This window comes from Erpetoichthys calabaricus, chromosome 1 (genome assembly GCF_900747795.2).
Source record: "Erpetoichthys calabaricus chromosome 1, fErpCal1.3, whole genome shotgun sequence".
Lineage (NCBI taxonomy): Eukaryota > Metazoa > Chordata > Cladistia > Polypteriformes > Polypteridae > Erpetoichthys > Erpetoichthys calabaricus.
Genome location: NC_041394.2, coordinates 254327748 through 254339687, shown reverse-complemented (window position 1 = coordinate 254339687; position 11940 = coordinate 254327748). Strand labels below are relative to the sequence as shown.

General features: G+C 37.0%; 1 protein-coding gene across 1 annotated transcript in view; it reads right to left on the bottom strand.

Annotated features, from left to right (window-relative positions):
* Nucleotides 1-7695: 7695 nt before the first annotated feature.
* Nucleotides 7696-11940, bottom strand: part of LOC114661125 (ankyrin repeat and SOCS box protein 13-like) — a 41548-nt gene continuing 37303 nt past the window's right edge. Inside the window, exons 5-6 of the mRNA XM_028814282.2 lie at nucleotides 11552-11743; nucleotides 7696-9575 (exon numbers count right to left, since the gene is read on the bottom strand). Coding sequence (XP_028670115.1) covers nucleotides 9448-9575; nucleotides 11552-11743 — 320 coding nt within the window. The 3' untranslated portion in view covers nucleotides 7696-9447. The remainder of the gene's footprint in view (nucleotides 9576-11551; nucleotides 11744-11940) is intronic.

Genomic DNA, 11940 nt, shown 5'->3' with positions numbered 1-11940 from the left:
TAGGCACCCACACTAAACTTTTGAAGAGCTCTGGTATGTCTCCATTAGGTTAGCCCTGAAAATAACACTCCAAACCAGTCAAATATCTTCACAGGCTCTCTAGGGGTTCCAGATGGGATGGAAGTCTTTCCACGCGTTTGAGACTTTTGAGGATAGATGGTTACCATAAGAGGACCCTCACAAAGCGTCCCTCCCTCTCTCCATCTTTATACATTCTAATTTCCACATACTCAATGCATGAGCATGGCCTCCTAATAGCATTCTCACACTTATTTAATATCTGGCTGTGTAGAGTCTGCATGTTCTCTCTACATATGCATGGCTTTCATCTTTAGACTCTGATATCCTTACCACAAATCCAAAGGTGTGGGGTTAGCTTGATTGGTGACTCCCACCTACAGTAAGACTATACCTTTGGAGAGACTGCCATCACAACAAGGGCTGGCACTGCTTCTGATCCTTAGTAGGACTATATACAGTGGTGTGAAAAACTATTTGCCCCCTTCCTGATTTCTTATTCTTTTGCATGTTTGTCACACAAAATGTTTCTGATCATCAAACATATTTAACCATTAGTCAAATATAACACAAGTAAACACAAAATGCAGTTTGTAAATGGTGGTTTTTATTATTTAGGGAGAAAAAAAAATCCAAACCTACATGGCCCTGTGTGAAAAAGTAATTGCCCCCTGAACCTAATAACTGGTTGGGCCACCCTTAGCAGCAATAACTGCAATCAAGCGTTTGCGATAACTTGCAATGAGTCTATTACAGCGCTCTGGAGGAATTTTGGCCCACTCATCTTTGCAAAATTGTTGTAATTCAGCTTTATTTGAGGGTTTTCTAGCATGAACCGCCTTTTTAAGGTCATGCCATTGCATCTCAATTGGATTCAGGTCAGGACTTTGACTAGGCCACTCCAAAGTCTTCATTTTGTTTTTCTTCAGCCATTCAGAGGTGGATTTGCTGGTGTGTTTTGGGTCATTGTCCTGTTGCAGCACCCAAGATCGCTTCAGCTTGAGTTGACGAACAGATGGCCGGACATTCTCCTTCAGGATTTTTTGGTAGACAGTAGAATTCATGGTTCCATCTATCACAGCAAGCCTTCCAGGTCCTGAAGCAGCAAAACAACCCCAGACCATCACACTACCACCACCATATTTTACTGTTGGTATGATGTTCTTTTTCTGAAATGCTGTGTTCCTTTTACGCCAGATGTAACGGGACATTTGCCTTCCAAAAAGTTCAACTTTTGTCTCATCAGTCCACAAGGTATTTTCCCAAAAGTCTTGGCAATCATTGAGATGTTTCTTAGCAAAATTGAGACGAGCCCTAATGTTCTTTTTGCTTAACAGTGGTTTGCGTCTTGGACATCTGCCATGCAGGCCGTTTTTTCCCAGTCTCTTTCTTATGGTGGAGTCGTGAACACTGACCTTAATTGAGGCAAGTGAGGCCTGCAGTTCTTTAGACGTTGTCCTGGGGTCTTTTGTGACCTCTCGGATGAGTCGTCTCTGCGCTCTTGGGGTAATTTTGGTCGGCCGGCCACTCCTGGGAAGGTTCACCACTGTTCCATGTTTTTGCCATTTGTGGATAATGGCTGTCACTGTGGTTCGCTGGAGTCCCAAAGCTTTAGAAATGGCTTTATAACCTTTACCAGACTGATAGATCTCAATTACTTCTGTTCTCATTTGTTCCTGAATTTCTTTGGATCTTGGCATGATGTCTAGCTTTTGAGGTGCTTTTGGTCTACTTCTCTGTGTCAGGCAGCTCCTATTTAAGTGATTTCTTGATTGAAACAGGTGTGGCAGTAATCAGGCCTGGGGGTGGCTACGGAAATTGAACTCAGGTGTGATACACCACAGTTAGGTTATTTTTTAACAAGGGGGCAATTACTTTTTCACACAGGGCCATGTAGGTTTGGATTTTTTTTCTCCCTAAATAATAAACAACATCATTTAAAAACTGCATTTTGTGTTTACTTGTGTTATATTTGACTAATGGTTAAATGTGTTTGATGATCAGAAACATTTTGTGTGACAAACATGCAAAAGAATAAGAAATCAGGAAGGGGGCAAATAGTTTTTCACACCACTGTAGATGTAAGAAGTGTTGTAATCTTTAAGTCATTTCCTAACCCGTTTAATCCAGAACAGGGTCATGGAAAGGCTGGAGGCTATCCCACCTGGCACAGGATGCAAGGCAGGAACAAACCCTGAAGAGGGTGCCAGTCCACCACAGGGCATGTCTTTAAGTGCTCAGTATTAATGCACTAATTTTGAACATGGAAGTATCTGAGTATTAACAGATAAAGGATTTTTATCCCCCAGTCAAGCTTGTATTCAATTGGGTCTAGATAGGATGTTGAGGAGTTTGTTGGGTAGATAAAAACAATTACAATCAAAGCATGAGCCTCAGTTCAGTAAACCACCATATAAGGCTAATTCAGCTATCCAAACTGCCTTCCCTTCACAATTTTTGCTTAAGCATAAAGAAAAAAAATGGTACAAGTAGCACAGTTAATCTGGTAAATGTGGTATGAGGTGAAATGAAATAGGGAGTTGGCAGCACAGTGCTGCTTCATGTCTTTAATCAATAGCTTCACAATTTTTTTTTCCTACCATACCATTGCTACCAAACCTTTAGCAAACGTTGTGTATTTGTATCTCTTGCGAATACTGTCAATTTTTACTTTTGATACCTCACACTAATGCCATTGTTAAATTTGCAGTTACCAATGCACTGAGACATTCAACACTTTGAACAATGCGATGTCAAAAAGGTACTTTTGAGATTTATCTCTTCATTTGACTCACCAAGCTCATTTATTCAAAAGGAACAAGTTGTCCTTCTTTGAGCAAAAATCATTCTATTAAATGTTATATTTTGGAATTCATTTTATTATCATTCCAAATACTTTTGATTTCTTCTCTGTCAGATCATTAAAAGATTACCTACTGATATACTTCATTTAAAAAAAAGTGAGAGAGAAAAAAACACTTTTATTTTCTAGTTCTTCAAAAAAGGATAATTACAAATGAAGATAAAACTAAGAAAGAAACACACTGTACTACCTCTTCAATTATTGTATTAAACCCTACGCAGTTATAAATGAAGTCCAGATTGAGAAAGCTGTAGAAAGAACCAAAATCAAGTCCAACACACATAAGCAAGTCAGCAATATTAAAACAAATCATAAATGCAAAATATGTCTTTTTTAAGATCAAGGAGATATTTGGATGCTTTCAGATGTTAAATATCACAGTTTGTTCAATCTAATGTGATAAATTTAAGTTAATGACAAACTTGTGTCTAGATCTGTGCCAATCATCTCTTATATGATTTAGTGTGAAAATAAACATAAAAAAGTACAAACAAACTAACTAGACCACAGTTTTGCCACAGATTGTACTTAATATGCATAATATTGACAAAATGAACAAGTAACACAAGAGTAAGAAATGACTCCTTGATGTGAGGATGGACTTTCCATTCAAATTTTAAATATTATATTAAGACATATACTGTATCTATGCAATGATAAAGCATGCATTTAGAAAAACTAAGAGAACAGATAAGATCTTGTATGTCTGCTCTGCTCAGAAAATACCAGGTCAGAACCAATATAAACTAAGGACTAGGGACCTATTGTGAGTCTGCATTAACACACACAAGAAAAAAAAAAGGCATGCTGGTGAGATGCTAAGTTGGTAGGATCGGACAAAAGGCACATGGCCTGAACATGACAAGGAAGTTGGCCCCAACATTGCGATGTCCAGTTTGTTCAAGAGGTGCAGCAGGGAAGCACAAGAAGATTACAAATTCTGTTACAGAGAAACTCTCAGTCTATTACTCTACCAATTCCTGCAAGAGACCACACTGACTAAGGAGACTGATTAGCTTAATAAGACGAAGAGCCATCTGGATAGATAGGCATATTGGGTCCCTAGACTCCCAGAAAATAAGCTGATATCCATCCAGGTTGTATTATTATTTTGTCACATTCATTCATTTGCTCCTATTTTAGGCACATTAGGATCCTTAACTTAATTAATGATATATGAATATATCTATAAACATTCTCTACTGCTTGTTTCTGTATTCTATCCTGTTAAATGGGGTCATTGTTATAAAAGAAATTGGAAAGTATTTAACCACAGAAGCAGTCAACCTTGACAGCAACTATAAGAGTAGATACAGATTGCAGCTCTATCTTTGTGACAGGCTGCGAACGGTAGACATACAAGGGCTAGTGTGGTGATTTGCAACACTCTGTTTGGGTCTTTGAAATAAAGATTCTGAAAGTGAGAAAAGGGTCACCATAGGTCCATTTTATGATAAAACATTCATAAAGCAGAGTAAAAGTCAATAAAGGAACTACATATGGGAGGTGCTGATATTGGTAAAAGATATTTGGTTGGCAATGTAGACAGCTTTCTACTCCACATTAGCATTAACAAGAGGTTTTCAGACTTTCATGACACTTGGCAACATCCAGGCAACACCATGACCCAAGTACAGTTAGGACCATAAATATTTGGACAGAGAAAACTTTTTTCTAATTTTGGTTCTGTACATTACCACAATGAATTTTAAATGAAATAACTCAGATGCAGCTGAAGTGCAGACTTTCAGCTTTAATTCAGTGGGGTGAACAAAACGATTGCATAAAAATGTGAGGCAACTGAAGCATTTTTTTAACACAATCCCTTTATTTCAGAGGCTCAAAAGTAATTGGACAAATGAAATAACTGGAAATAAAATGTTCATTTCTAATACATGGTTGAAAACCCTTTGCTGGCAATGACAACCTGAAGTCTTGAACTCATGGACATCACTAAATGCTGGGTATCCTCCTTTTTAATGCTCTGCCAGGCCTTTACTGCAGCGGCTTTCAGCTGCTGTTTGTTTGTGGACCTTTCTGTCTGACGTTTAGTCTTCAACAAGTGAAATGCATGCTCAATTGGGTTAAGATCAGGTGACTGATTTGGCCATTCAAGAATTTTCCACTTCTTTGCTTTAATAAACTCCTGGGTTGCTTTGGCTATATGTTTTGGGTCATTGTCCATCTGTATCATGAAACGCCGCTCAATCAATTTGACTACATTTAGCTGGATTTGAGCAGACAGTATGTCTCTGAACACCTCAGAATTCAGTCGGCTGCTTCTGTCCTGTGTCACATCATCAATATTCACTAGTGTCCCAGTGCCACTGGCAGCCATGCACGCCCAAGCCATCACACTGCCTCCACCGTGTTTTACAGATGATGTGGTATGCTTTGGATAATGAGCTGTTCCACGCCTTCTCCATACTTTTTTCTTGCTATCGTTCTGGTAGAGGTTGATCTTGGTTTCATCTGTCCAAAGAATGTTTTTCCAGAACTGTGCTGGCTTTTTAAGATGTTCTTTAGCAAAGTCCAATCTAGCCTTTCTATTCTTGAGGCTCATGAGTGGCTTGCACCTTGCAGTGCACCCTCTGTATTTACTTTCATGCAGTCTTCTCTTTGTGATAGACTTGGATATCGATACGCCTACCCCCTGGAGAGTGTTGTTCACTTGGTTGGCTGTTGTGAAGGGGTTTCTCTTCACCATGGAAATGATTCTGCGATCATCCACCACTGTTGTCTTCCGTGGACGTCCAGGTCTTTTTGCGTTGCTGAGTTCACCAGTGCTTGCTTTCTTTCTGTTTTCGCAGCTTAAGGATGGCTTCTTTCACCTGCATGGAGAGCTCCTTTGACCGCATGTTGTCTGTTCATAGCAAAATCTTCCACATGCAAGCGCCACACCTCAAATCAACTCCAGGTCTTTTATCTGCTTAACTGATAATGACATAACGATGGACTTGCCCACACCTGCCCATGAAATAGCCTTTGAGTCAATTGTCCAATTACTTTTGAGCCCCTGAAATGAAGGCATTGTGCTAAAAAATGCTTTAGTTGCCTCACATTTTTATGCAATCGTTTTGTTCACCCCACTGAATTAAAGCTGAAAGTCTGCACTTCAACTGCATCTGAGTTGTTTCACTTAAAATTCATTGTGGTAATGTACAGAACCAAAATTAGAAAAAAGTGGTCTCTGTCCAAATATTTATGGACCTTACTTTAGATATTAATACCTGACCTATTACCATTAGTAAACAATTTACACAAAGGAAACGTCACATTGCCCATTTAGGGCTCTTAGAGACATATAAAGGGATAATATCATTGCATCATTTGTACAGTTCTTGTATAAATATACCCCCCAAAAAGCCTCTTCTTCCAATAAATGTTGAATAGATATTTTTCTCATTGTATTACACAATTTTACAATGGTATAATTCTTTTATAGAGACAGCACTGCAAAATAATCTGACTAAAATGGGTAATGTCAATATCTCAGCAACAACTGAAAGACAATGATGGGGAAAAAGACATGCGAATTACATCAATGGACAATATGTGTAAAGCAACGCTACTTAAAGTCTTTTTCACTTGTGCTAGCCATGGCCTAATGGAATTTAAAAATGTTGTTCAAATTAATCTGTCAAAGATAAGACCCAAAATGTATTCAAAGTAACAACCAACTTATGAGAGGTGAAGTAAGTGCTGGTTTCCCTCAGAGATATGTTCTATTTATGTCGCTTACAGACACCAAACTTTCCTTTTTTGAGTGTCTCAATAGATCTGCATTCACTTATGGTTTCCTTGAGGTTTTGCCCAACTGCAACTCAATTATTCAAATCTCTCTATTATATAAAAAAATCCTGGGATGAGACGAGACATTTTAGCCTTGGACGAGACGTGACTTTTTCAGATTGATACTTCAAGTACCGCAAGACGAGACTTTGTGAGATTTAACCACAACCAGGGCCAGATATAAAAGACAAAGAGTAGATGACAAAGTAGAATGTCGTAAAGATGTTCAAAACCATTGGCGCGATACACATGCAGAGCAGGTTAGACATAATGAAAGTACTAAAATTTGAAAGTCTCAAAAAATTACAGTAAAGATCGCATTAGCGCAAAGAAACGGAAATTATTACTTGGTGAAATAACGGAACAGTGAAAAGAGATTGAATATATTTCAGCTTTAAGTCGGAGACTTGTAGATTGTATGATTCATGTTGCCATCAAGGAAAAGTAGTGTTTCTTCCCAATGAAGAGGCGTTTCCACGAAAATTAAAAGACTTGTTGTTTGATGAAAGTGAAATCCATATACATGAGCAGCAGAGGCGCGAAGTGGCCAGCGTGTAGCGCAGGCCAGGGGGTTGGCAAGCAAAGCGAGCAGGGGGCAAAGCCCCCTAGTGATAAATAAATAATCACAATGACTACAGGGTATTCAATTTTGTTCAGTTAAAACACCCCTATAAGAAAAGAAATAAAACAGTTAAAGAGGGATTATTAAGCTAAAACATTGCAGACCCCATTAATACTACTCCATACCACCTACAGAGATGGTTTCTACCAGATATACCAGATGCAAAGGACTCTCTATTTTCCTTTTCCATGTGCTTATTGTGTAGAAAAAGGCTGTGGACTCATTGGAGAAGAAAAATCTTAATTGGTTATACATGAGTGTAACATTCTTCCAAAATTCAATAAAGAGATGGTATTATGCATAAGGAACTGAAAATAAATAGATAAAATAACACAAATGGTCACACACATTGTACATAAGCCCCTGATTAATGTCATCATCATTAAGAAATATCCAAAACTAATTCAATAAATTATTCTTTATTGTAAGTAGGTCCTTATACAATGAGTACTATCATAAATACCTTTACGGTGCAATCAAAAAGATTACAGTCCACATACCATGGTAAAACATGCATCCAGTTACAGAAACAGAAACATACATAGAAAGTCCACTTATTGTTGCGTGACAGGGTGATGCCGCAGTCTCAAAGCTTCAGTTCCAAACCCAACCACTGTCTAGCTGCACGTTCTTCTAAGAATTGTGAAGGTTTACTTTCTGTACTACAAAGACATGCACTTTTGGTTGACTAGGACGTCCACATTGTTGATGTGCGTGGGTGTGTGCATGAGGGTGCCAGACACTCTGGGGATGGTCCCTGCCTTGCACCCTCTGCCATCAAACAGGCTCCAAATCTTTTTAACCCTTCACTGGAATATGAAGTCACAGGAAATGGATAGATGACTGCATTTGTTTTTCCTCAATAATAACATGGTGGAAATTAAAAAATAACTGCTTAACAAACTCAGATTTCTATGATTTCTATCAACCAAAACAGATTTCTATCATATCATTCATCATGTTTCACCACTGATGGCTAGTGATACAATGATAGAAATAGTCTATACATTTTTGTGCTGGGAAACAGTAGGTAAAAAAGAATTTAACATCATTATGTGACACTTAATCATTTATTTAGAACAGACTACTATAAAATTCATATAGATGACTTGAGCAAGCAATGTTAATAAAATCGTACAAGAAAAAGGTAATATTTTGAATTTAGAAAATGACTATTAAATTGTAGTAATGTTTGATAAGGCTCAGTATTCTTGTGTTTAAATGCTCCTTAAGCCTTTTAATTTAGTGGGGGCCTTTCTTTTCAAGAAACTTGCATGTTAAATATTCTGATGGAAAGAAATTAATATGGCACTTAAAACAGGCAGGTGCAGAACTGGCTGCCAGACATCTGCACATGATTTAGGCCCAGAACTATTTGCCTTTATTCCTGATGCAGCCTGATTACTGAAAGCATAATTTCAAAAGAAATAAATAATTGTATCACCTTCAAACCCTTTCTAACCACCAGTAATCCCTGCTGTTTAGATGAGGCATTCACCACTAATATAATATTTAAAAAACATGCATGCAAAGTTGGAGATTTATGATCCCAACATGCTCAGTCCATGAGGTATGCATTAGTGCTGTGGAATCTGGAAGCAAATAGTGATTTCATCTTACTAACATAAAACTGTTTGTAATTAGTGACTACTGACTAAAGATGAAGTGCAAAAATGTAGACCATTATTGCTTAAAGTTAGATAAATAGCTGAGGCTATAGTACAAAAAAAAGGACATAATGTTCAAAATGTTTTAAGGGAGCCTTTTTTCTACTGAAAAAAGCTCTTTGAGTTTTCTATGTGGATGTTTATCGGTCAAATTTGAAAAAAAGAGACAGGCGGACCATGCTAGGCTCTGTGCCCCATCAAAAATTTTTCCCATTCTTCAAGACGTCATCCTTTGTATTGTTTTTTAGAATACAGTATAGCACAATGAAACCACAATTGTTTGTTAACAGAAATTATTACAGTTTTAAAATATCACATACGAGCACTTTCAATGCAGATACTTTCTCCTAACTCAGTTTTACACACTTTTCACAGGTTGTGAAATGGAGATTTGTGAATGCTGGTATTTACTTACTTACAACCTAATTCAAGTATGATTTTTACTGTCCGAGATGCATATTGATCTTGAAGTAATTTTCTGATGTTCAACAGTAAGAAAGGAAGTCAATTATTCTCTGAGGTATGTTGAGACACGACACCACTTCTAGCGCCTGTATTCCAAGAAAATTTCTCAAATTGACTCTGCACAGCTGCTGCAGACTTAAAGGGGTGCCTAGATGCAGGGGAGCATAGGAAGTTAACAAATGACTGCAAACAATTATTGGGAAATGCTGTGCAAAATAGAGCATAACCTTCTTTTACATCTAGCACTTACAAACAGGGCATAATTCATTGCAGAAAAGTCTTAACTCAGACTAATATTTAAGCATATATAAACATTTAGAATATAAACACATATAAGGTAATGCTTTCTTACCATACAAGGATGCACTTTAATAAAACAGAATAAAAATAGTATTTTATCCTGCTTTAAATGCTAAATTCACAAGAATAATTTTTACAATATCACACATATAACATGGATTTTAACTACTTGGTAAGCAAAACTATAAAACAAAAATAACTACTATTATCTACAGTAAAAGCACTAGTTATAGCTTGATATTCAATTTACTACATACTTTATTTCATTAATTATTTCAACTATAAACTTTCAAAAAATGTCTGATTTTCCACATGGGATTAATAAAGTTGATTTAATCTAATGTAATCAAAAATAAAAAAGGTTGGTGCACTTAAAAGCAGGTTGCACATACACAGTACTGATTTGTGGTGTTCCTTCTGAGTTTAGAACAAATCATTAATAGTGAGAAGACATTCAGGGAACCAACTTAACTTTTTCTCATGCTCAAAAAGAGAAGCTGGCCACAAGCCCAGGCCCTCTTAGTAAACTGCAGATAATCCAGCAGAGCTAAGGCAATTCATCTGCCTAGGTGAGTAAGTGGGCCACTGACTTCTATTAAAATTTTGAAGGTATCACATTACACAAAGTGATAGGATTTCTCTCTCTCTCTCAACCTCATTTCTAAGAACAATCCAGAAGAACCCCCAAATGACACTGTCAATAATCTCCCTTTCCCATCTTCATTTCATGTTTTCCCACAGACAGACTAGCCACAAACCAAGGCCCTCTTAGTCAGTATACTGTACATTATCCTAGTGAGCTAAAGGAAAATTCACTTGGCCCAATGGCAAGTCAGGTTTCTGACTGTAAGGATACCTTTTATGTAGAGACAGCTACTCTCTTTTTGCCCTCCATTATGCTTAGCAAATCTGGGTCAGGGCACCATTTGGCTCTGCTCAGGAATTCACTCAAGGTGATGCCACATCTCTAGCACTCATCCTCCCAGAGATGATATTTGCAGGATTCAAGCTTGGGCCCTGTTGGATTACAGAGATGTCATCTCTACCACTGTATCAAGTAAGCTTTCCTTTAGCTCAACTGAACAAGAAGTCACTTACTGACTTGGAGGTCCTAAGTTTAGAGCCAGGCTAACCATGTTAAGACATGAATCGGAAAGGGTCAAGACCCTGAATGATTTTTAGGTAATCTGTTATCATGCCTCATCTATTATGGAATTGGCAGTAACACATCAGTGGCCATCATGTCTTACCCTACTCATACTAGCACAAACACTCAATCGACACTTTTTCCACAATAAGGTGAATTTTCAATTTAACATTTTTTTCCCAGCATCAATGGTTATGCATTCACAATACAAAAACTATGACTTAATGGCACTTGCACTTTAATGTGTTACACATAAAGCATATTACCCATTACTTTGATATATTTAAGTTGATTAGATTTGACAACATAAACTGTCATGAAAAAATTGAAAGAATTCTAAAACTCAAGATAAATTAATAACAAAGATGAGTTTAGTAAAGAAAATGCACTCTCTGGGACAGTACTTTCAAAAAATAAATCATGTTTCAAAATGTGTAGTAGAAGCCAAATTTTTTTTTTCATTATAATGAGACATACATTTTTATCTTTATAAAAACCATAGATTATCATAGTTAAATAAGGGAAACATTACCACTAAGATTTGTCTACATTTTAAAATAAAGAGACTAATGCATGCCTCCTTGTGGCCAAACTGAATACAATTTTTAAAACTATAACTTTTAAACAAAACATCATTTAATGTCTTTTGTTACTTCAAGAAACACAAAATTACCTACTTTCATAAAACTGTAGACAGAGTGAAGCTGGAGTACCCGATCTGGTGTAGTCAACTGGCTTTTTCCCTTGATTATCCCGGGCATAGACATTCCCACCAAACTGAACTAGCAATTCTATTAAATCCACGTTCTTTACTTTTGCAGCATGGTGGAGTGCTGTTTCATGCAACTTTGCTGCATTTACTTTTGCACCTTGCATGGAATGGAAAAAAAATGAAAGATTACAATTGGTAAATTAATAGGTTGTCTAATAAATGTGGCTTTTATAACATTATATATATCTATTGTATGCAAAACAAATATTTGCCTGGTTCTATCATTAGGTAACATTTTAGTGTAGGTACTGCAAAAATGCAGCCCTTATTCATTTACTATTATGTAACAAGGCA